Consider the following 25763-nt stretch of genomic DNA (forward strand, 5'->3'; position numbering starts at 1 on the left):
GGGAGCTTCACCCCTGCGAAGCTTTTCCTCCATTGCCGTTCTTCCTCAAAACAAAGGATCTTACTCACATCTTCCAAGAAAAATATTTTTAGCTTGGGAAATTAGGCTGTTTTCTCAGGCAGCGACAACAATTTGGAAACCACGGGCTGTAAACAGAGCTGGTTTACCTGTGTAACTGCTAGTACACCCAAGCAGGAGCTTTAACGTGAGGGGGTTTGAGGTGGGTGTTGATTTCCACCAAGGTAAAAATCCAGGTTTATTGACATAAGCAAACACCGATTAAATCAAAGTCGGTGTCATCCCTTCCCACACAGGATCCCAGGCGCCCACTGGCACCCCCTCCTTACAGGGATTTATGCTGAGGAGAGTGTGCCCAGAAAACGCTGCTGCTCATGGAAACGCCAGCTCTGCACCCGCCTGGAGAGCACAGCGACTGCCTGCACCAGCGCGGAGCAGCTCCCAGCGTCTTGCAACCACCTAAGCCCTGATGAGATCCCAAAGACCATCAATTCTCAAGGCTTAAAGGCTTCTGCCCAGACACACAGATTAATCAAGAGCAAAGTTCTCGCCTGCGAGCAGAGCGGCGAGCCCCGGCCGTGCACACTGCTGCTGCCACCCGACCACGCAACCGGCGTGGCGCGACCTGCAAAGCGCGGATCTCGTCCACGATTCAGCACCTGGTGACTCTCACTGAACAAATTTGCCCGTCATTTAGAGGCTCAGACACGTGCTCGGGTTTCCCAGTAGGGAGATGCAACCTTTAGGATGGAGAGCTTTTTCCCAAGCTTCTCCATGGCAAAACCGAGTTGGGCATGGGGCTGAGTAGCACAAGGAACCCAGAGCTGCTCCAGCTGAGCCCCAAGTTACCAATCCAGGATCCACAGAAACTCCCGGGCTGCCTCCTCCCTCCATCAAACGCCAGGATTATCCCGGACCGCGCAGCCCCTCGCACTGTCAGCACCAGCCCGCCCCGCTCCCGGGAATGCCGCGTGGGAGCCGGCGGCGAGCCCAGCGCCTCGTGGAAAGGCTCCGGTCCCGCTGAAGCCAGGAGCGGGGCGTGAGGAAGGAGGCGGCAGCCGAGCCCACCCCCATGGGGTGGCCGGGGCCACGTCCGAGGCCGGGGGAGCCCGGGCGGTCCCACACGCGGCTCTGCGGTGCTAACAGCCCTTCACGGACAATTGCTTCCCTGGCAGCGGGCCCGGAGCGGAGCCGCGCCGGGAGGAGCTGGCCAAGCGCTCCCGGGGAGGAACTGCCGAGCGCTGACTCAGCAGCGGCTCCGCTCCGGCCGGGAGGGCTCTGCGCGGAGTGTCCCCATCCAGCCCAGCGCTTCCCACTGGCTCCGGCCCCAAGGGATGCCCGTGCCGGGAGCTGGCAGGGAGCATTTCCCCATAACCTGGACACTTGCTGCGTTGCTGCTAACTCCCCGGCCCTGGCAAGGGCTGGCAGAGGAGCCAGCAGGGCCTCCACCAGCAGTGTCCGGGCTGTCTGCTGCCCACTCGCAGGGGCAGAGGGGGTGCCACTCCGCAGCGAGGCCAGGAAGGCCATGTCGGAGTAAGGGACATTCCCAGCCACCTTCTCCCAAGCAGAAGCCCAATCTACACCTCTCCACCGTTGAAAAGAAACAGCCATCACATCCTCAGCAGCACCAGGCTCAGCATCAGCCTTCCTCTGCACAGCACCCGACAGGCACCATCTCCCCCACGGTGCCACCACGCAGGGGAAGGATCCAAACCAGGGGACAGGACTGTGGGGCAAGCTGTGATTCCTGCTCGGGAGACACCAGCAGAGCTCACCTTGCTCTCATGCCTCAGTTTCCTAGTCTGCCCTTTGTTAGCCAAAACTCCTGAGGCGCTCAGAGATCCACGGCTGACAAGCACCATCTGTTTGCACATCTCGAATTGGCTGCCCTGAACGTGGCATTTCCATCAGCAGACAAAAGCCAGAGGCTGGAATCCAGGTGTTCCCTCCGCAGGGCTCCTGGTGACTACAGACACCCCCTGCTCCACACAACAGCTCACGGTGGGTCACCCCTAGAAGCCAATTCCTTCAAGCACAAACCCAGCAAATCTACCCACTGTGCCACTTCATCACACCTTAGACAGGGCTCAAATCTGGGTCACATCGTCCCTGGCAGGAGACGGCTCCAGCACCTGTGAAACTTCGCATGCTGCCACCTCAGATATCGCTGTCAGCCGCGGGGCTGCTGAGCGAGCAGCACCTGGGAACACGTTTCCACCAAGACCTCATTACCCAGCCCTGGCACCCGGCTAGGAAAGCAGCAGCGGGGCAGCAGGAGACCTTTCCCCCCGCTCCCTGTTCGGCCAACACCTTTCTCAGACCAACTTACTCCCCAGGCCGTGCCCTCTTGTCTGCCTCCTCTCACTCGTCACCCCCATCTCCAATGGGGCACCAGACCACCAGCTCAGGAGAGATGGACCTGATGTCTTCAGACCAACCCTCTTTGCCTGGTGGAGTGAGGTGCCCCGGCACAGGCCGCCTGCCCTGCTGCAACTACGAGCAAAACTGACCTGCAGCCCTCGAGCGAGGGCAACCATCCTCCCTCCCCTCGCTGCAATGTGGAAACTCCACCAAAAATCACCAAATGGGGCCTTGCTCCAGTTCCCAGAGCTCCTCTTCCCACAGGGATGAGCCCTGTGCCCAACTGCCCAGCTTCCCAGCGCCCTGAGCCACCAGACTCACCCGCTGAGGACCACGATGAAGTCCATGACGTTCCAGCCGTTGCGCAGGTACGAGCCCTTGTGGAAAACGAACCCAAGGGCGACAATCTTAATCCCAGCCTCGAAGCAAAAGATGCCGATGAAGTACGGCTCCGTCTTCTCCTGCCGAAAGGGAGCCAGCAACATGGTGAGCAGGGGGAAGAGGGACAGGAAAACCACACCTGCCATTTGCTGTGGCAAAAACTGACAGAGCCTTCACCAGCCTACATGGGATGGACGGAAATCAGCCTGTTCGGAAGGACTCTCCCGCCTCGGCCCGTCCTGCGCTCGCCCCCGGGGACCCTGGCACAGGCACATGCAGAGAGGAGAAAACAGAAGGGTACTTACTAATCTCCGTGACATGGGGGTCTTGTCGTCCTCGGGAAGGTGTTGCTCGAGCGCCAGCACGATGCAGTTGGCAATGATGGTTGCCAGGATCATGTACTCGAAAGGAGTGGAGGGGGAGTTAAGGAATGGCTGAGGCTGGAGCACAACCCGATCCGCCAGCCGCCCTCTTCCCCTTGCTTCACCTGGTCACCGTCCTGCGTGCGGGGGCGGCGAGCGGACCCTCCAGCCCCGCAAGGACGAGGGAGAACCAAGAGCATCAAAGCCCCGGGGCCTTCATCCCCACACACTGCTCGAGCTTTGACCAGGCCGGGCCTAAGAAAGCCGAGCAGCAGCAGCAGGGCTCCGTGCGACCCTTGGGGGGGTCCCGAGCCCTGCGGCTCCTCCTCCGGAGCGGAGCAGGACAAGGGACAAGGGACAACGGGTATTAGCAGCCTAGGAACAGAGGGAAAGGCCCCCAAGGCAGCTCCCTCAGGCCTCTGCGGACACAGAGCCTGTGTGGCCTGGCCTGCTGCCCAGCAGCGGAAACGAAGCACTTTCAAGTCAGAAGACGGCTTCATCTTTCTGATTCCCACCTTGCTCTAGCAAGTCTCTGCACTGAAAACCCCATTGCCTCTGTGAGATCAGGCCAGTCAGCACCAGGCAGCACCTTCCCTCCCTGACAGAACATCACTAATACTTCGCTGTCACCGCTGGCGTGAGCTGCAGCCACAAGAGGGAACGGAGCCTTCCCAAGCTTCATTCCCTTAGTGAAGCAACGGGATCCCGCCAGAGATGGATTCAACAGTAAGGAAATTCCACCTGCTCCAAGCTTTCCCCATGCCAAGCTGGTCGCTGCTCAAGCTGCAGGTGTTGGACGCTCAAGCCTGGGGCACTGCCCCGGGACAAGGAGGATTTTGTCTCTTACTACTTCACCTTCAGGCATCGACCACCCAAGCTGCTGACCAAAGCAAGAGGCATCAAGACTCGTGGCCCTGAGCCCATCGGGGCAAGGTAGGAGCGGAGCAGCAGGTCTCCGGAGAGCAGGCCAGGAGGTGAAGCCAAAGCAAAGCCTACGGAGCGAGGATTTATTTAGCCCGGTAGGGAGAAGAGCCAGGCGCAACTGAGCCAAGGCCTTTAAAAGGCCACTCAGTGAAATTAATGGTTGATAAATTAGAACCAAATAGAAAGGCAGAGCTCCGCCGTGCGCGGGGCCCTCGCGGAGCTCCCTGCTGCACGTTCATGGCTCGGCACTGCTCATTCGCAGGGGCTAAAACCCAAGGCCAGGCACGGATCTGCCCGCAAGCGCGCATGGCCACGGCCACCCGCTGCGGCAGGACCACGGGGACGGCAGCAGACACCCCCGGCGAGGCGGGCTGAAGCCATGCCACGCTCAGACACCTTCCCCGAGGGCTTCGCCCACGCACCCGCACGGGAAGCGGGGACACAGAGAGGCTGCCGGCCCCTTCCCTAAGTCCCGCTGAGCCCTCCCCGCTCCCCAGCGTTTACTCCATCCTCCTCCTTCCCTCCGGAAGCCTCCAAAGCGCAGCAACATCCCAGTGGGAAAATCCAAACTTCCCGCACGCGGAGCCCATGGTGTTAAGGGGACAGTCCTGCCTGTGAGCGGGCTGGGGGTCTCAAAACTGACTCATCCTCAGCCTCCTGGCTCAAACAGCTGACCCATAATGTCACCTGGGTCCAAAGTGACCGTCCATGGGCCGCTGGCCCAGTTTTCCAAGGACCTGAGCCAGGATCACTGTGCCTGAAGTGATGTGAGAGCTCCAAGCCAGCAGCAACTGGCTCCAGTCTGTTCCAGGGCCCGATTTTGACAGTCCGGGTGTAAAGCTGGGTGAAAACAGCTAAATGCAGAGGGAAATCTTATCTGCGGGGAAGGTGCACACTCGCCCTCCCTCGAGGCCGCCAGAAGATGCCCTGTTACTTCGTCTCCTCTCCTGCTCGGTGTCTAATTACACAGACCTCCAGCCACCCAAAACGCAGAGTGGCACTTGCCTCCCTCCGAGGTCGGTAATGAAAGCCCGTCTCTCTCCAGCCTTCTCCTCCTCCTTCGTCTAGCTTCTCGTGTAGGATCATTAGGGAGCCGATAAAAATAGGTTTTCTTATTGATTTATCTCCTTTATCCAATGCTCTCTCCCCTGAACAGTTGACTTGTTTCCTTAGCAACTCAGCTAATCCCAGGCACCTGCAGGATCCTTGTTTCCTTCGCAGAGCGCTCGAGGAGGGGAAGGTTCCTGCGCCCGCGTCGCCCCCAGCCCTCCAAGCAGCCCCGGGCAGGTTGAAGGCTCAAACCTCAACAGCTCCTTGTGTCTTCATTTGCCTTGGATTCCCACTTTTCCTCCAGGAGCTGTTGCGCTAAGGGACGCTCCCTGCTCCCCGGATGTGACCAGGAGGGAAGCCCAGCTCCTACATTTCGTTGTCCAGAGAAAGGCAGGGAAACTGGTGAAGGGGCTGGAGCACAGATCTGATGAGGAGTGGCTGAGGGAGCTGGGGTTATTCAGTGTGGAGAAGAGCAGGCTCTGCGGAGACCTCACTGCTCTCTACGACTACCTGAAAGGAGGTTGTAGTGAGGCGGGGGTCGATCTCTTCTCCAAAATAACTACAGGTAGAGCAAGAGGAAACGGCCTCAAGTTGCGCCAAGGGAGGTTCAGGTTGGATATTAGGAAGAAATTCTAAATGGAAAGAGTAGTCAAGCACTGGAACAGGCTGCCCAGGGAATGCTAGAGTCACTGTCTCTGGCAGTGCTCAAGAAACGTGCAGATGAGGCACTCGGGGACATGGTTGAGCAGGTATGGAGGGGGTGGGTTTACAGCTGGAATCGATCTCAAAGGTCTTTTCCAACCATAACAACTCTGTGAGCTGCTGCCTCCATCTTGGAGGCCTCAAAGCCGCCTGCGGAGCGCAGCCCTTCCCGTGCCCCTCCAGCCCGGGCACGAGTGCGGCCTGAGACAGTGGCCCCCAGCACCTCCCAGGGCAGCCGCCGGGCCGCGGCCCCATGGGTCCTCCTGCCCCACACCCAACCCTGCGCTAAGAGCTGCAAGTCAAACCTCTCTCCTCACATCCCTTTTTTTTTTAAAAAAAAAAAAAAAAAAAGAACTGCATCATGTGATTTTCCTGCCTTAACATCAGTTTTTTAACTTTGGTTGCCGCAGCGACGGGATGCAACTTGGTGTCACCATAGCAACAGCTGCCTCTGTTCAAAGTCACCATCTGACAGGCAGCCTCTCCCGCTCCGCCTGTCAAAAAGATGGACCTGCCATTACACCTACTCGCCCCTCCCCGGGAAAACGAAAAAACATTTTAAAACCTGATGAATGAAGGGCACGGAAAGCAGCCTCCAGGGAGGAAAAGGGCAAGGCGAGACCCGCTCGGGTGGATGCCCGAGGGCAGGGTGACATGGGGCCGCTCTTCCCGTTGGCAAGCGAGACCTGCAGAAACCTCGGCAGAGGCGAAGGGGACGGAGAGGCCGCCCCGCGCGCAGAGCGATGGAGGGGCCGTCCCCCACGTCACTGCCACCGTCCCCGGCGGTGCTGCCACGGTGGCATCCGAGATGCGCGGCGGGTGACTCGCCACGGGGGTAGCCTGAGAGGCGGCACGCGGCATGGATGCGGTGCAGGAGCACAAGTGGCTCCTGGGACACGGCAGGGATGAGTCACCCTTCCCCGGGGGCCGGGGCGGGCGCTGCCGTGACGCAGCCACAACCAGGTACCCACCTAAGAGAAACTGTGGGTGCTGAGAGGTCACCACGGAAAGAGCAGCTCGAGCACAGGGAAAAGCTATCGTGGCGACGCAGACGTTGCGGCCCCGGCCCTGGAGAGAACTGCGGGGCGGTCGCGGCCTGCACCGTGGCCACCTCCTGGCCCCTCCGGGCCGCATGACGTCCCCACGCGGCCCAGCTGAGAGTGAGCGAAACCCAGCAAGGGCCGAAGCGCGAAGGCAGAGGGCGGGCGCGAGGCTGAGCCACCGCAGCTCCGCGGGACGCTCTGTGCGGGACGCATCCCCTCTCCCTTCCAAAGGAGGGCACCGCTACGGGTGAACTGTGGGCGCCTGCGGCAGAAGGCTGTCCTTGGGGACAGGGCCAGGACCACATGAGGCCACCCGGCCCTCCTGGGGCAGGAGAGGGATCTTATCCAGGTCAAATATGATTAAGCAGATGAGGAACTAAACAGATCTAGATGAGCTGCAGTCCATCTCATGCACTAACCGAATTGGAGCTTTCCAGGCAGCCAAACAAATGAAATCAGGGCTGGACACCTGGCCATCAGCTGCTGATCCCTGCGATCAGGCAGGAATAAGACTTTGCGCAGCAGAGAGAAGAGCGAGCAAGTAAGAAGGAGCAAGAGTCTTCTGCAAAGACCAGATCTCTACGGGAAGATGAATCCAAATCCCATCTTCTCGTATTTCTCCTTCCCCTACATGCATCATCCCTATTTACACTGGGAAGCCAAACTGCAGAGGCTGCTCGTTATAATTACACATTTACCCGGCAGATACACAGGCCTGAATCACCAGTTATTTTTAGCCCTATTACCTAGTCAACTGGAGCTGGATGAAGAAGATCCTCCACTCGTCCCTAGCTCCAGCCCCGCTCCGTTAGCTCCCGTTGGTGTCGTGCCCGCTCCAAGCAGCAGCACCAGCATCCGCAGGCCTCCCTTCCAAGGCCGCTGCCTCCTGTTGCCTGAGGCCGAGATCCAAAACTCACCTCCACAAACCCAGAAAGGCTGCGAGGCTTCGCGCCGCGGGCTCTGCTCCAGGCAGCTGAGGTACTTGCAGAATTCCCTGGCCCTTCCAAGAGGGGCTCCCAGCTCGTGCCAGGCTACAATTACAAGGAAGAGAACAACTTGCTTGGCCAACTCTAGCAACGACGGCCTGCAGTGAGAGCGCTCCCTCCTTCAGAGGGCTTGCCATGAGGCTAGTGATGCCCAAAGTTACACCGCTTACAGCCCATCAGTCTTTGCAGCAACAGAGCAACGGGCCTGGTGCTTCAGACACCTTGACGACGTTGCATCGAGGTCTCCTCCACCAAAAGATTTGCCCAGCTTCATACAGCACAGATTCCTCGGCCTTTCCCCAGCAGAAACCATTGGCTTCTAAAGACCTTTGGGTTCCTTTTTCCAACACTTGACCCAGCCGGTGCAGACTCACCGCCAAAAAGCCCTGTCCATAGGCAGGACCTTGAGAGCTCAAGGTGAAAGGCTGCTGTGCAGAAGAGCTGCACAAAAGCTCCGGGGCACGCGAGTTTCTTGGAAAGAGGCGGCCCCCCCGCGTGGGAGCGGACAAAGAGCCCTGCTCCCGTTCCCGGAGCGCACCCGGGTATCACGTTTGCGCAGGAATACGCCACCTCTTTAGGAAAGAACGAGCCGATTTTCTCTCATGCATTGCAAATTCCAGGAACGAACAACGCTGGGGGATTCTGGTTTTTGCAGCGTGGCAGCGAGGCGCTAGTCTCTAGGAGACAGAGGCTGTTTTAGATGATATATCATGCAGCATGACACCAGCACGGGACCCCAGCCCACACCAGCAAAGCTGGGCCACCAGCAACACCCCAACCCGTTATTGTCTTAAATAAAAGCTGAACAGCAAGGGCCCACCCACACCACACTGAAAAAGCACATGAATAATTTGGCATATTCTGGAAAACGAGACACGCTGGTCCCGCGAATGCCCTGCAGTGCTCCGAGCCGCGCTGCCCACGTCGCCGCGCGCCAAGGAGGGCGGCACAAGGGGAAGACTGGAGCACGCCACGAGGAATGGGGCAATCAGCCCCCCCAAACAGGTCCTTCTCCCTTCAGCTACATGGGCAACTCCCTGGGGGACCCCTGCGGTCCCCGAGGCAAGGCTGGCCCCTGCTTAGCAGAGACTGGACCCCAATGCGCTACAGGGTGGCCCCAGCACTGTCAGAGTGACTTTCCCAAGGGTGTTTTACACCCCGGATGAGCCATCCCGTGGTCCCGCACGTTGCTGGAGGGTTTCTCCAAGGAGCCCATCGCAGCAGGCCAGAGCATTCCCGCTTTGCGTGAGGACAAGCTCCCCTGCACCCAGTGCAGGAGCCAACAAGTGAACCAACAAGTTGCAGGGAGGGAAAGCAAGCGCGAGCGCCGCATGTAATCACCACTGCAGAACAGGGCTTGGAAAGGGCCCTGGAAGCAGCGCACGGCCACGCTCCTGTTTTCAGGCTGGTGCCTTTGCAGGGTACAAGCCCAGGAGGGCTCTGCTGCCCGGGGCGCCTGCAGGGCCGGGAAAAGAAGAGGGTTGAGGAGAAGGGAGGGGTAGGTGGGGGGGGGCCTCGGTCTCTCCTGGCCCTAGGTGGGGTTCCCCCCTTGCAACTCTGTGGGATAAAACACAGTCCCTTGAGTTATATATCGAGGGGAAAGCCAGATTTTCAACATTGCCCCCTCTGCCACAGGGCAGGAAAGGTGCCACGGCCGAGCGCAGGCAGCCACAGGCTCCCAGGGGCTCCCTGGCCACCAGGATGGGGGCTCTACGGTCGGGGGAGGATGGCAGGGGAAACTCCAGCGGGACAGGCAGAAAGGCTGCATGGACACGGGGAAGGCGCAGGACCGAGGCAGGCTGCCCGCCTCCCTCCTTCCCCAGCCACCGGCATGGCTTCCAAATCCAAGCCCCAGGAGAAGCCCGGGAGCCCCGGGCGGGCTCAGCTCCCCGCCACGCACCGAGCAGGGAAGGAAGGAGGAGAAGGAGCCCCGAGGGAGCAGGGAAGGAGCAGAGCAGCCCCGGAGGGGACAGGACGCCCGGGCATCCCCCTCGCGCACTGGAAGCGGAGCAGAAGGCAGCGCTTACCTGCCGGCTGGAGCCGCACGCGTGTGTCCAGGAAAGGCACCGAGGCAAATCCGGGAGCGAGGGGAGCCAGCAAGGGGCACGCAAAGGATATGGCCAGTCGATGAGCTTCTTGGCGTATTTCCTGACTATGTTCTCTTCCCCAAAGAGGAACAGCGATCTGTTGACAGTGAAGCAGTTCTGCCGGACGGGGATGGGGTTGTACAGAGCCATAGTCCGGGCTCGCTGCGCTTTGGTTTGCTTGAAGGCTCCTGGGGTGCCTCCCGCGGGCGCGGGAGCTCCTGGCCGACCCCGGTTCTGCTCGGAGCCTCCGTCTGCGGAGCCCAGCCTGCCGGCCACGGCCTCCCCGAAGCGAGCCATCCTGGAAGAAAACACACAGGTGAGCCCAAGCAGCAGCAGGGGGGCTCGGGGCGCAGCCCCCTCCTCCGCTCCCGGCGCTGCTCAGCTCCGCCGCTGCTCCATCCCTCCGGGAGAGGCAGGCGGGGCGCGCGGGAGAGGCGGCTCCGGCGCGGCGGCACCGGCAGCGAGCGGAGGCCGCGCCGCCTCGCTCCCCCAGCGCCTTCTGCCGCGCAGCAAGGGGTTAAAGCCAGCCCCAGCCCCAGCCTCCCCGGCGCTCTGCCCGAACCTGCCTCCTTTAACCCCCCCGAGCGCGGCGGGGAGCGCGCGGCAGCCCCGCGCCTCCAGCCGCCCCTCGCCAGGGGACGGGGCCGCCGGGGACAGCGCCCGCCGGGGCGCGGGGCGCAGGTCGCGGGGCCGTCCCGCCTAGCCGGGCCCGCGCGGCCAACCGGCTCCCGCCGCCTCCATTCCCGCAGGAGCCGAACGCGAGCGGCGGCTCCGGGCCACGGGCGACTGGAGCGGCTGCGGGGAGCCCCCCGCCCCGGGGCTCTGGCGGCGCCGCGGCGCCCCGGTGAGAGGCGGAGGCGGCGGCCGCCCCGCGCCCTGCCCCGGCCTGCGCGTTAAGGGGCGCCTCGGCTTCCCGCACCCCGCGGGGAGCCCTCAGCCCTGCGGGGCGAGGAGAGGGCTCCTTGCAGCAGGTGACCCCGCGGCTCCTGCAGGAGGGATGCGGGGAGGTTCCCTCCGAACCCAGCCAGGCACCTGAGCTCCACAGCTGCAGGGTCTCCCAGCTCCTTCGAAACCCTTCACAGCAAATGGGGTTCAACAACACCCCGCAGCAACGGCACCCCGGCACCACCAAACAGGCACCAGCTAGTTCCAGCCCCATCGCCTCATCTCAGGCAGGATGCTGCCCTAAGGGAATCACTTGTGATTTGCAGGGTCTCCCTTTTCCCACCAGTGCCGCATCCCCGTCTTTCCCACATGTTAAGCCTCCCTTTGTCAGGCCTAGAAGGTGGCAGGTGTCAATCCTTAGCCTTGGCATCGCTTCCAAGGCGAGTTCACCCCAACCCAGCACCACGCATGCGCTGGCATCGTTGCTTGGGCTTCGGCCTCCCTGCACAGGGTGACAAAGCCAGGCAAGGAAAACGCAGCTTTCCTGCTCCCTCCTCCGAGCCAGGAGGCCCGTCTTACCTGGAGAGCTCTGCTTTGGGGCAGCGGGCTATGCCCCGCTCCCCGGGGGCAGCTCTCTGGTTCGCATTCGCTGCTGCAAGCACAGCGCAGGCTGCTCCGGCCACGAGCCTCTGCCCCGCTCTGCTGGCACTAACGGAGGGGACGTTTGTGAGGAAGCAGCTCTGTGACAGGAGACTGGAAGCAAAGAAGCGCCAGCTACGCCAGGAGCTGCAGGCTCCCTTCCCAGGATGGTTGTCGCCACACGTGGCCTGACCCTCACCCTGGGGCCCTGGGAGCCATGAGTCAGGGAGACTGATTCTTGCGTGATTCAACGCGGCAAAGAAGCTCGGAGCCAGCTCGAAGCCACGAGCACAGGGCGGCTGCTGCCTTGGGCCAGAAGGGAGCGCGGGTGGAGGGGGGTTTCATCCATCCCCGCGTGCGGGGTGGCGTGGTGTGGGACGCAGCTCCTATCCTTGCTCTCCTCCATGCCAATTACCCCCCGCACCAGCCCTGCGCCGCTGGTGACACTAGAAAGGGGCAACCGCTGGCCTGGCATCAGGTTAGCACCTGTGGCTGCAGCCGTGGGTGCCTCGAGCATCGCCGCATCCCTCCTGGCACCGCAGAGACAGCGGGGCCAGGGAGCCGAGATCCACCAAGACGCATCAACCCCCCGCACACGGCGGCGCCCTTGGGCCCTCCCGCAGCCTCGCGGGGGGCAGGCGGTGGCCCCCGCCGCCGCTGCGCAGGCCGGGCCGCGCTCCTCGCCGTGCCAGGATTGCCATCTAGCGGTTCCCCGGCGCCCGGGGCCGCCAGCGGCGCGGTGCCGCGCGCCCGCTCCTGGCAGCCGGCCTGGGCCCGCAGCGCTGCTGCTGCAGGCTGCGTGCACACACGTGTGCTTCCCCGGGGGGAAACGGGGTCACTGAAACCACCCCCTGCCCTTGCCATGCAAGTGGGTCCCTCAGCGCTCATCCAAGTCACCCAGAGCCACCCGGTGCACTCGGTCACACGGAGCACAGGGACCCGCAGCCCCGCAGCTCTCCTGCGCCTTGCTGGGCACAACTCCAGCAGAGACCAAAGCACAAGAGCTGCCTCAGTCCTGCCACTACCCCCAAACACCTCCTCTTGGCTTGGCAGGTTTAAGGCAAAGGTGACAACATGACCCCTCATCGCCGTCACAGAGCCCAGACACAGGAGCAGACTCTGCTGCGGTGACCACTGACATTCCCAGTGGCTCTGAGGTGCTGCACTCATTAGAAAGTGGCTTTTGGCATCCAGCCTTTTTTCTCTCTTAAATAAGGCTTTAGCTATACTGAAAAAAAAAATAGGATCAAACGAGAATCATCTACAGTGCTCTGGCCAAATTTCAGAAGGGGGGACTGGGTAACTCTGACTCAGATGCATGTTTATAACTATGCAGGAATACATTTTTTTCCAGGAACAGATTTATTAATTACAGAATTAGGGGAGAAAAAAAAAAAAAAGGAAAAAAAAAAAAAAGGTGTCCCCACTTGGAAGTGGGAAGCCGAGCGGGCCGACTGCGCTGCAGCCCATGGACATGGGGCCCCACATGCCTCCTGACCCCGCTCTCCATGGCCATCCCGAGGAGGTGGCCTCCTGGGGCCAGCAGCACCACGTACGTGCACAGAACCGAGGCTAGAGAAAGCCCGTTTCCGAGCGCCAAGCCACGCATCCGAACTTCAGCGCCCCACTGCAGCTGCTGTAGGTGCTTCGGCCTTGCGAGGTGTCCCAGCAGTGGCAGGAGAAGAGCTTTAAACCTCTTTAAAATGCAATTTGCTGCAAAACAGCATAAAATGCACCAGTAGCCATGAATGCTGCTGCTTGCGAGCAGACCTAGGAGCCAAATCCCTGCTCTCAGCATCTTTAAAATCAATGGGATAAAAAAACCCTGCAAAAGTCTCTTTCTTCCAAAGACATCCAGCCACTCCGCTCTCCCTCCAAGCCCTAGGGGCTCTCCTTGTCATATCCAAAAGATTTTACTCTGCAAGCATCGTTTCCTTCAATATTTGCCCGTTCTCAGCTGCCGGCCACGATATCCTGCAGGACAACACAACCGTGACAGGGATAGGTCAGTATCCCTGGTCCCACATGACAACCCAGGACAGCCCCCAGCACCCCCAAAGGAGGCAGCATGAGGGATCAGGCAATAAAAATAACCTAAAAATAACCATGCTCACCCCTGCATGCTCTTCAGGACAGGGCACTGCCTTGCAAGGGAGATTATATATATATATATATATATATATGTATGTATGTATGTATGTATGTATTTTTAAATTCCTTCCAAACCTCTTGAAGAGGCCAACAGCAGCCCAAGGGCAACACAAAAGCCTGAAGCAGGAATTCCCAATCCCACCTTGCTGCCTGGCTGGAGCATCTCATTCCCCAGAGCACTGGATAAAACAGGTAGATGCAGCACTTGCCATCAAAGCGCAATTCCACAACCAAATATTACAAACTGGGAGAACTAGAAAACAGCTTATAGGGCAGCCAAAAAGCCCCCAGGCCCGAGTGTCCACAGGGACAGGCTGGGCCGTGCTTGAGGTACACTCACAGAGCCGCTTTGGGTGCTCAGTGTCACTCTGCTACCAACAATCTCTATTTCCAGCGCCAGGCTGTGCTCACCAACCTCCCTGCAGGCCTTTAAGTCCTTTGGGCTCCCCTGGAAGCCCAAGACAAACCCCCACATGAGGAAGGGAGCTCCCGTTCCCAGCCCTTCCCAAGCAAACCATCCCCGGGCTGCTGCTCCGTGCCTGGGGCTTCGCAGCACCAGGAGGAGACCCAGAACAAGGAGCTGCTAATGAAGTGCCTGGAGGGCCCCGCTGCTTTATTTAGCCTTGCGAGGCGGGCGCTCATCAGCGCTGGCAGCCGCATCCCGCTGCGATCCCACCGCCCCCGGAAAGCTCTGTGCCAGGAGAGTCCCATCCCGCACGAGTCCAGAAACACAGGCTGGCTAGGGAGGGTCCACAAGGGAAAGACGGGGAGGTGGGTACCTCCAAAGCACCTGCCGTGCTGGAATGAGAGCACTGGGACACCTAGAGAGGAGGCCAAGCACAACGTTACTTGCGACGGGGAGAGATGCTTGGAGCCACAGAGGCAGCTGGCCTGGGTGCGCAGGGCTACCGAGCACCACATATAAGCGGGGGTGAGGAAGCAGCCCGAGATGCTCAACAGGCAAAACCTTATTCCAGGACCCAAAGGACTGGACAGGGATCAAAAGCTCATTATTTCCACCCCTGCGCTATGGAAGTCAAGGAAAATCCTGCACTTTCTCCATCACCATCCACATGCCAAGGAGTGCTCAGAGGCACCCATGCTGCCTGCTAGCACCAACGGCAAGAGCTACATTGTCAGGACAAGAGCCAGGAGAGCTGGAGCTGCTGAAACCCTCCTGCTCGTCTGAACTGCCATGGAGCAGCCGATGCTCCGCGAGCTGCCATGGCGCCGCGCCTGGCTTCCCGCCAGGAAGGAGATGCCGCTCGCGCGCTCCGAAGCGCCACAGGGAAGGGGCCAAGGAGCAGCAGCACCTCTCGGAAGCTGCGCAGCGACGGGAGGTGTCGCAGGCACCCCCTCAGCTCCAGCAGCTAGAGAACCTTCACACACACCCGCACGAAGGCGGCTGAGCCGGCCCTGCGCATGCGGCTCCTCCATGGAAATGTTCACGGAAAAGTCACTCCGCTTTTCCACGCCAGCAGCGCAGCAGGCAGCTGCATGCCCTCAGCCAGCGCTGCACCGTCTCGAGACTGCAGGGAACCAGGGTCACCTCGGTGGGGCTCCAGGACCTGTGTTTTGTGCTCCTAAAGCTCACGTGTGTTTTGCTACCACGGGACCTCACACAGCAGCTCCCAGCAATGGGCAAAGCAGCTTCCTGGCCAGCAAGCCCTCCGGCTGTGGAAAATGAACCCTGGAACCAGCTCTCCCAAGTGTCACAGGATGGTTGAGGTTGGAAGGGACCTCTACAGATCATCCAGTCCAGACCCCTGCTCCAGCAGGGACACCCAGAGCACAGGGTGGCATCCAGGTGGGTTTGAAGATCTCCAGAGAAGGAGACTTCACAGCCTCTCTGGGCAGCCTGTGCCAGGGCTCTGGCACCCTCACAGGAAAGAAGTTCTTCCTCACATGGAGATGGAACTGCCTGTGCTTCAACTTGTACCCATTACTCCTTGTCCTGTCACTGGCCACCACCGAGAAGAGCCTGGCCTCATCTTCCCTACATTCTCATTTTCTCTCTCCTTGCCCAAAAAAGGCCTCTCAATGTTTCAAAGGTTGCTTTTGGAAACAAAGCCATGTTTGAAGGCTGCTTTGATAAAACTTCAGGGGCCTTTCTTGCTTTTCAGACTGATTTTCCCAGCTCCCCAGCAGAGCAAGTGGTCACAGGCATCAATGTTTGCCATGCACAAATGCAGTAAATTCCTCTCCAACCAAAAGGACCGAAAAATGCAGAAGAAAGTCACAGTCTTTCAGAAGTTGAATTAAGGTCATTTTCCACACATGCTAGAAGTTTCACCATCCATTGTGTTCAGTTTTACAGTTAAGTAGAATCTCAATGATTAAAAAACAAGCCTGCAAGGAAGAAGCTTCTCAGGATGGATTGTGCACTAATCCACACAGTTGTTTTTTTCCATTAAGTTTTCAAATACATTTGTAAAACCTGGGAAAAAGTGAATTTGAAATTAAGAAAATTAAATGCATGCAATTTTAGGAGCGTTCAGCAAGACATCATTTTAAACTGAAAAGTGCTGTACCTACTGAAGAATAAGTCTGGACTAGATGACCTCCTGCGGTCCTTTCCGCCTTGCATTATCCTGTAATCTTATAATTTTAAGTGTAAGTAGGTTTTGGTGCTGTTTGCTTGAGCAGGGGGCTGGTGCAGCCACCTGACAGCAGGGCCTCAGCAAGGTGGGAAGGACCCGCTGCTGCTCCCGGAGCAGGAGACAGAAATCCAGTCTGGAGCAATCCGGGGGGAACGCTGCTATTGCCATGCTGTTCCAGGGACACCTGCAACGAAGGGTGAGGCAGCTCAGCAGGCAGAGCCCCCTCGCTCTGCCCCAACTCCTTCATCTTGGCTGAAGGGAGCATGGGGAAGGGGAGCAGGGGCACGCAGGTCCGGGATAGGCACCTCGGGAATACACCACTCCGCTCCTGCCCAAGCCATGACACCATCACGAGCGCTCTATTTCATTACCCTCAACGTTAGCAAGAGGTTTTGCACATCCCCGGCGCCTTCCACCACCTGCTCTGCTGCTCCTGCTGCGCCAAACACGAGCGGGAAGAGCCAGCCCAAACAGGAGCCAGCCCTGCAGTTGCCTCGGAGACATGAAGCACTTCACTCTGGCTTGCACGGGACTTGGATGCAAAGCATGTACATATCCCCCCAGATACACCCCATATATCCCCTCTCAGAGAGATGTCCCTTCCTGGAGCAGCGGGGGGACCTCTCCTGGCAGCTCCCAGGCTCCGGTGCTGCAGATGAGATGAGGCTGCTGAGGAAGCAGAGCTGCTTCTTGCAGCAGGGAGGCAGCATCCACCAGCACTGCCACCTCCCTGAGCGGTGCCACCAGTGTGAGACAGCGACAGGGCACAGCCCTAAGGCTCGCACCCCAGCAGGCTCCTCCACCTGCAGCTGCCCTGTATTCCAGGGGTGGATCTGAAGCTCTCCTGTCCAGATTCTCCATGGAGCAGACAAGTGTGCCGCTGGGCTCTCCGTGCAGGCTGCATCACACAACCTCCCTACTTTTAACTAACCATCACAGCACCTACTGCGGGCACAGGCAGCCCAAGGCGGGTGCCGTTCCCCAGCACGCTGCTCCCGCACTGACATTCCAGCTTTGGGGAATCCAGCAGCACCCTGGTGGTGTCACCAGGCCCGGGAACGCAGAGGCAGCGAGTGCGCCGTGCATGCACGACAAGAGATACAGCTCCAACAACTTCTGCTGCCTGAAGCAAGAGCCCAGGCCCAACACCGCAAGAGCGCTCTGCTCTGTTAAGTGGCTCGGTTCAGCAGCGCTGTCCGTCAGGGCTGTGCTGCACCGCGAGCAGAACGCAGCTCCCCGGCGGCTGCGAGCCGTCACGCGCACCGCCGCGCAGCGGACACCCCACTGGGGCAGCACCTACCGCCTCGCCACGAGCCCCGCACGGTGCCCTCTGCCACCGAGGGCCAGCTGCCTCCCACCAGTGCCCTCTGCTCCTGGGAATCCAGCTTTCCTGGCTCCTCACTGCAGCTATTGCTCCAAAAGGCCTTTTGGAGCCCCAGTTACACATGCTGAACCTAACAAATATACACAACGTGGCTGGAAGCCACACAACACTGGTTTGGCTCTTGTCCACCAGCAGCTCCGAGGCTTTTTCCAGGCCGGGGACATTCCTAGGGTGGGTCTGAGCATCCTTCTTGTCGGGGAAGCAGCAGCAGGGACTCTACGGCTGTGCAGGAACACGCTGCTCCCACCAGGGTGCGGGTCCCGCAGCTGTGCCGAGGAAAAGCACGCACAGCACCGGCTCCCGGGGCTCCCGCTCCGCACGCAGCCCAACCAGAGGCCCCAGCAGGAGCCCCGGCGGGTCTCCAGCAGCTCCCGTGTCGCTCCTGAGGCCCTGGTGAGGGTGATGGATGTTCACAGCCCGGCCGTCAGCAGTGTCAAAAACTGGTGGCAGCGTCAAGTCGTGCCAGACAGGTACTGCTCACAGCAAATGCTTAACCCAAAGCTCCAAGCATTGCGCTGCCTCTGTGAGTGAGGGCAGCCCCGAACATGCTGGTTCACCTCAGTTTGATAGAAATGAAAAAGCCATGCTGGGAGTGCAAGGCTTGGATTTGGCAGCCTCCCCGAAGGCCCCGCTCGCTTTGAGGGGACAGACAGCATCATGCCAGCTGCAGGAGGTCACCGAACATCCTGCCCAGCTGTCCCAACCGGGACGGGGGACACGGCAAGCAAGGCAGCCGTCCTGCTGCGGGTGGCCGCGCGCCCTGCTCCACAGCGAGCCACGAAAACCCACTTTCCAGGCTCCAGCTGCTGGCCGTGCTTTGTTGCGGACTCCAGATCCAGAGAAAGCCCTGGTGAGCCCTAAGCGGAAGGCAGACGATTGCCTTTCCAGTTTGCTGATCATACCCTCTCTTTCACAGGTATCCGAGGCTTCATTCCAAGTCATGTTTCATTCCAAGAAACTTCCCTCCTCTCATTTTGGAGCATCCCAGAAGGGCATCTGGCATGTTCTTATTGCAACCACTTGTCGATTCCCACTCCCAAAAACCCACCAGCACCAGAGCCGCCCAGGAAAGCGCAGCCCCATGCTAGGAGCCGAGCTCCAGGCTTGGCAGCTCCCACCAGGAGATTTAGAGCCAGCCCTCAGACAACCCCTCCAGGGCAATTCATCGCACACCGCCTGCAAGATGGGCCCTTTCAAAAATTAAATCACAGGGAAATTGCATTATTACAAATAAAATTATAGATGAGGAAATTAATTTGATTTTTCTCCTTCACATGTTATCCATCTAGCTCCAGAGAGGGTCCGCAGCTGGGAGGCTCCTGGCTCAGCACCCGAATTCCTGGGTGAGCACTGCCGGTTTGCAGCCCTGGTATTAAAGCACCGCTCCTGGGGATGTGTTTCTGGTTGGTTGCATGCTCGGTGTCTCCAGTTCCACTGGTCCCGGCGTTCCCCTGGCTCCGAGGAATCCTGCAAACCCCCAGCATCTCCATGCAGGCAGCTGCTGCAACGTGGCTACGGAGCAGCGGATGGAGGGACCTCTTGGACAGACCATGAAGAGCCACATGGCCTGTAAGGATAAGACAGCCCGGGCACCGTGTTGGAAAGAGGTTCATCCCCTATCTGCAGGGATGCTGCTTCCCAGGACACCTGTGGTACTGGCACCTCACAGACCCTCCAGCCATTGGGCCCTGACCTCCTCCCGAAGCCCTGGCCCGTCCTCAGCAGAGATTCCAGCATGGAGAGGAGCGCAGTGGGGTCCGTGCTCTCCCATTCCCACGTGGCCAGGCAGGATGACGGTCCCTGGTCACCAGCCACATGGCAGGACACAGACCCTGCCAGCCTGGACACTGTCACCCAAGTCACTGGCACCCATCCAGGAGCCTGGCAGAGGCTGGGCGCAGGCTTCTGCCTATTCCCATCGCATTAAAGGCGGAAATATTAAATTTTGCGTTCAAGTCACTGCTAGTTGAAGAAGCCGACAGCGGTGAAAGGGGCATATCCTGCACAGCGTGAGCAGGAAGGGCTCCGGATTCACATGCCTGCAATGAAATGGAGCTGTAGTCATCAAGGCAGCTAATTAGCGAGCAGCCGTTAGAGGAACTCACTACACCAACCGACAATTAACGAGGCCAGCCCTCCGCTTCCTGCCTGCCCATGATTTATTCATCTGGCATCCCTAGCGGGTCGCCAGAGATAACAAGACACTAAGCACTTGCAGAGCCCATATGTCAATTTATTTCCCCTGCGCCCGGGCGCGTGAGTCACTCTCCCAGGTTCAAACACAAGCTCGGAGCGCAGAAGGGCTGCAGAAGACCTGAAGCAAAGCACTGCTGGCCTGCAGCAGCACAAGCCTTAGCGTGGACGAAGCCTCTCCCTGGTGCTTCATCATGCCCTCAGACCAAACCTGAGCACTCCAAATTAGCAGCGCATCGACCTGGATCTCCGTCATTAGACACCACGGCTGACAGCGGGACGCACAGCGGCTCCATCACCCAGGTACCTTCCAAGCGCCGCACAGGGATGATCCCCACTGAAGTGCCCAAAGCAGAGAGCAGCTTGGGCTGGCAGCAGCGAAACGGCGTGTTCTGCAGCCGCGATTCCGCTGAGCGGACGCCGAAGAAAAGTCTTGGCAATTTAATGCAAGATTGCAGCACGGAGCAGCAGCTTTGTGTGGCGAGCGCTGGGCAAGGAAGAATAACCCCTGACTTGGAGCTGGGATTTCTTGCACCACCAAGGAAAGCTATAGAAAGAAGTTAACTGCAGGAAGATATGAGTGGACTCTAGCAATGACACCCACTTAGGCTCTTTTCTCCTAGGTTCATTAAAACCACCAGCTCACTCTGGTTTAGGAGATGGTGACTATCTCCTAGGATTAAGCACAAATTCCCTCATTAGAAAAGCTCAAGTCATGGTAAAAACAGTGGCAAAGACCCCAAACGCACCCAAAAGCCCAGCTGCAAGCAACACAAACTCCCTCCTAGCAGATCACCCACAAAGAGGGCTGAATGGTGCTCTGTGGTGGCCCTCATCCCCTGGGAGGAAGGGCACTCGTGGGCTGGAGCCAACCCAGCTCAACATCAGCAACCCACAACACGGCTCTGTCCGACCCACAGCGGCAGCTCCTCACACAAGGGCAGGACAGGACCAGCCTGGTCTCCATTCCACAGCGCTGGAGACAAAATCCTTTCTTATCCATAATCCCATGGCCGATGCCCTCAGTTGCAGCTTCAACAGCAATCACCGCCACCACGGGCACCATCTACCATCTGCTGCTGGGGTTATGGTCCACTGCTGCCCACCAGAGCTGATGTGCACCAGCTGTTGCAATAGTCCACCAGGCACATGAACAGCATCAGCTAGAGACCATTAGTCAGAAATCCCCTTCTGTCTCCTCTTTCCTACACCACCCAAATTCCCAACTCGGGCAGCTGCCATCTAAGGCGTTCCCTGACTTAAATTGTGCCTCAAGCCTTCACTGCCAGTCCTTGAAGATGAAGAACCTATCATTTTTTTTTTCCTCTCAGAGACAGCCTCACCCCTAGCGACCCTCTTGTTGGGTATTTAGCGCTCCCCCTCATCGGCAGAGGCCCTTTTGCACCATTCTGAGCAGACGCGGTCCTCCAGCTCAGACCGATGAACGCCTGTCCAGCACACACAGGTGGCAGCGGGCACAGAGGGGACATTGGAGGGCAGGGAGGGGACTGTGCTCACAGCACCCTTCGAGAGAACAGGGAGGACAAAACCAAGAAAGGCTTGGAAGGAGAGGGGGAAAACAAGAAGAAAGTGAAATCACCTCACCACCCTTGGGAGGCAGGAGAACCTTCTGAAACAACAACTAGAGCCCAGCTCAGGCACATCAGAGATTTAACGCTCCTGCTGCTGGCTGCTCCATGGCATCTATCACCGCGAGCCGAGCGGGCTGGCCCCCGTTCCCCCGTCCCCAGAACCCCGCAAAGCCACGGTCACAGCGAGGAACCCAGAGCAGGGACTGCTCCTGCTGGCTGCCCACCTGGGCCAGGGACTCTCCGGTACTTACTCCCACTCCTTCCTCCGCGCCTGCGGCGTGCTCTGCATCTTGTGCGCCTCATGCGCCTTGATGATGTCCCTCTGCTCGATCAGCCCGCCCCGCCGCCGCTTGATCACGTCCGGGCTCACGGGGACGTACTGCCCAAGGCCCAGGTCGAAGGCGCTGCCGCCGTCAGCGTCGCGGCCGCGCGGCTCGTAGAGGGCATCAAAGCTGGCAGCGCGCGACACCAGCACGTCCGCCAGGCTCTCGGGCTCCAGCAGGTTGCAGGACTGCGTGGCCTGCATGAGGCCGAGCCGGTGCTTGCGCCACGTCTCCTCCTCGGGCAGGGCCAGGACATAGCGCTGGGACATGGCGTCCGGCTCAGCCGCCCGGCCCGGCGCCAGGGCGCTGGCCTCGGGGAGCGCGCGAGCGCGGAAGGAGCACGTGCCGAGTCCGAGCATCGCTGGCGCTGCCGCGGTTCATCACTCTGCAGGGGCACAAGAGAGACATGGGGGCTCAGGGCCTCGCTCCGGCACCGTACGCCCCTACCCTTCTCCCTCGCTCCCACCCGCACCACCCCGAGTGCTGCTCCTCGCAGGTTTGCCATGCTAGAGCTCTCGGCCTAGGCTGGGACCTCCCATGTCACTGCTTTCCTCCCAGGTCCCTACTCCGGGCACCCACTGGATCCACAGCTCTCTGCCCCCACCACAGCCTGGTGGGGGAGAGAGGCCGTGGGCACAGGGCGCCACAGAGCAGGGACGGGGCAGCACCACGTGAAGGTCACCCACAGCCAGGCCGCGGGGTGATAAGGGAGAGATGGAGGAGCCGCCAGGAGCCTCCCCCAGCAGGGCTTCCCCTGCCAGCCCTGCAGCAAGGCCAGCGAGAGCGGCCCCGGCTGCGTGGGCTCCCTCACAGCCTGAGGCGGCGGCGTGAGCGGCCACGCGAGCCAGCAGAGGGTGTGGGGCCCTGGCATGGTGCCAGCACCCATGGCAGCCGCAAACGGGGCTGACCAAGGCCTGGGGGTTGTGCAGCGACACACAGGGGTGCCCGAGGCCCCACACACAGCACTGGACACCACTGTGAACAAACCAAGGCGGGAGCTTCTCCTTCACAGGCTTCCCAGTCCCTCGTACCTGGCTGTGTCCCCACGTGCCATCTCGCACCAGGTGACAACATGGGGGCCATTGCCAGGAGCCGCACCATCCTGCAGCCCTCCCCGTGACCATCAGAGAGGCTGGCAGAGGCAGACAGCCGCCTCTCAGCTGCAGCAGACAATTCGGAGACAGTTTATGACAGTCATCCTCTCCCCAGCACAAAGCCAGCACACAGGGTGCCAGCGCAACTAAAATATCAGCGCCGTTTTGTTTTGGGAGCCATACAACAGAGAAAGAGGCACGGGCAGATTGCCAGAGACGCTGCTCCTCAGCTCATCGAAATAGCTCAGCGAGATGCTGCTGTCTGACGACGCATCCCAGTCTCATCGCAGGGAAACGCTGTGTTCCTGCTTGCGAGAGCAGAGAAATTCCACGTTCAGGCACTGCTGCCACAGGAGAGGCTTTGTTCCTGTAGGCTACAGGGAATGAGCCAACCCCGGGCATCACATGCAGGCTTGCCAAGACTCGAGAGGAAAAAGAGGGGCTAAGAAGAGGACAAGGCAACATGTTCTCACCATGGCTCGCGAGAGCGGCGACAGAGATGGACACCCAAGAACCCAGTAGAGAGGCTGGAGAAAAGAGCAGGGCAAATCACCCAGGTGCACCCCTCCCAACATACAAGAGGGTTCTGCTTCCTACAACGGATGCAGAAGAAATGAAACCGAGGAAGTGCTGCACGCTAGCACACGGCACACACCACGCTGCAGGGAAGGAGGACATTGTCACGGCAAAAGGGACCCCACCATGTCATCCCAACAGGGCTGGGCTCCCCAGGGATGCTGTGCCACAAATATGAAGTATCTAAACTTACCAGGCAGCCTCCCAGAATACAAGCTGCCTGACGCAAAGGAGCAGAGCCTCACCAAACCAGCTGTACATCAAGAAGTAGAGCTTGGTTGCTCCCAGTATGAGCTACAAACAGAGGGCCTGCACTGCATTATCTTTGCTGCATCATTTTTCTAAAGACTTTTTCAGTTCAGTTCTAGGTACTCCTGCAGTTTTTAAACTTTCCAGCTTTAGCTTTTCTTTTAGTATTGCTTTGCCCATTTGCTCCCTCCCCCTGCTCATGTTTGGGATCTTGTACAGCTGCTCTGGTTCATCCTAGCAGGTCTGCAGGCCTTCCAGAGCACAATTCACCAAGACCAAAGGAGGAGATGTCCTTATGGCCAGTCCAATGTCTCTGCACCTCCCATCGGGCTCAAGCAGCACATTGCAGAGCTGCACGGTGGATACTCCCAGGCTCCTGAGCAAAAGGATCGAGTAGAAACCATCAAATTGAGTCTTGGGGAAGTTTGAGGAATTAAATAGAAATAATTAGCTCTGCCTTCGCATGGCAAGCAGGGCTCACGCTGCCAGGAGAACAAGCCATATTCCCTTCAAAGGAGTGACAAGCAGAGACAGGAGGATGCCAGAACATGTTGTTAAGGGAAGCTGACGAGGCCCCGCGCTAACGAGGGTGCACGCAGGATACCACGTGCCCAGGCGGCCGACACGAGGGCATCCGCAGGAGGGGAGCCTGCTTCTAAGCCCTGCCTTCCCCCCTCGCACTGAGCACAGGCCCACGCCATTTTTACATAAAACCGAGTTACATGGACAAATGTTTTCCCCCCCCACTAACTCTGCTTCTTTTCCTTAAACACGAGCCCTTCCTCCCACAAAAATCAAACCTGTGTCCAGCCAACATGTGGCCAATTTTGAAAACGCAGAGCTATTTTATGGTCTGTTGGTGGAAATCTACAGCTTTATATCCACTAGAAACCAGCCAAAGGAGAGGAGGAAGGAAATTTTTCTTCCCTGCCACATATAGAAACAGCTGGCACAGCAGCCACAGCGGGATCTGGGATTGCACCATAGGCTTCTGCATCCCGCCCACTGCAAACCGGCACTGGCGCAGGGTTAACCCGATCTTGTTGCACAACTCCCTGTCAACAGGCAGGAGATGCTTTTGCAGTTCATACAACACCGTTCCTCAGAGGGGTTTGCTGGTTTGGTTAAAATCAGACACGGTCACCTAGAAACCAGAGAGAGGGGTAGGGACAGGCTTTTGTCAGGGGTTAGAGGCAGCTGGTATCTAACACAGCCGAGATGGCTGCCTTGTCGTCACTGAGGGACAGGGCTAACCCATCAAGACAGGCTCAGGAAAAAAAAAAATAATGCCAGTTAATAATAAAAATGCAACAGAAAACTGCGTGGGTAGTGAAATTATTAGCACTGCTTGGGGGAACCATGTGTCAAGCTACCCTGTAATCAGCTCACTGCGAGATCTGTGGTGGGAGAGAAAAAAAAAAAAATCACTGATTTCCTCAAGGACAAGCTGCCTAGATGCTCTTGTCCTCCAGACATGAGGCATCTGTGCAGATTGACAGCACACCAAGCCACGCAACCCAAACTCTCAATGCACTTCATGTGCAGAGGAAGCAGAAGCCCCTTTTCCCACCATGACGAAGCCATGTAGTGGCCAACAGGCAATTTTATTCCATTTTGGTGTGTATCCCCCCCACACTGATAGCAGAACCTGGACACACAACCTCCTAACTCGCAGGTTTTGCTGCAAAAGTGACAGGAGCCAGGAATTGTACTGCTTGTCCCCAAAACAGGGCAGGCGCATAGATAAAAATCACAGCCACAGGGTTCTGGGAGCAATAAAACCCAACTGCAAAAGGCCCTGTACTCAAGAACTTGTGCTCAACTTGCCAGGTGGGGTGCAATGCTCGCGGCCGGGCCTGGCCCTGCTGCACCACGCTCGAGGACACAACCCAAGGGGTATTTGAGAACACAGAGCCCCCAGCTGTGACAATGCCCGGAGCTCACAACAGCCTTGGAGAGCCCTGTCTAATGGAGACCTCAGAGGCGGCTGCAGATCGTGCTCAGCTGCTCACCAAGGTGCCCATGCTGGGATTGCCACAGTGTAAGAGGGGCAACAGAGCAAGCATCTAATATTCCCCCATCCCTGCCAGGTACAGCCTGGGCATCGATGTGGGCTGAAATCAGATGCAATTAGAGTTAGCTCCTGTTTGAAAACACACTCGC

The 25763-nt window shown here is 58.9% G+C and overlaps 1 protein-coding gene across 2 annotated transcripts in view; it reads right to left on the reverse strand.

The window, feature by feature from the left end:
• The window catches only part of CACNA1E (calcium voltage-gated channel subunit alpha1 E), a 94376-nt gene extending 72336 nt beyond the window's left edge, over nt 1–22040 (reverse strand). For both annotated transcript variants that reach the window (XM_088524851.1, XM_088524852.1), the window contains exons 1-4: nt 21610–22040; nt 9946–10212; nt 3066–3171; nt 2701–2840 (exon numbers count right to left, since the gene is read on the reverse strand). In XM_088524851.1, the coding sequence (XP_088380977.1) occupies nt 2701–2840; nt 3066–3171; nt 9946–10212; nt 21610–22040 (944 nt within the window). The remainder of the gene's footprint in view (nt 1–2700; nt 2841–3065; nt 3172–9945; nt 10213–21609) is intronic.
• Between the last annotated feature and the right edge of the window lie 3723 nt (nt 22041–25763).

The sequence above is a fragment of the Tinamus guttatus genome, unplaced genomic scaffold, assembly GCF_059628265.1.
Source record: "Tinamus guttatus ecotype Peru unplaced genomic scaffold, ASM5962826v1 Tinamus_guttatus_pri_ptg000215l, whole genome shotgun sequence".
Lineage (NCBI taxonomy): Eukaryota > Metazoa > Chordata > Aves > Tinamiformes > Tinamidae > Tinamus > Tinamus guttatus.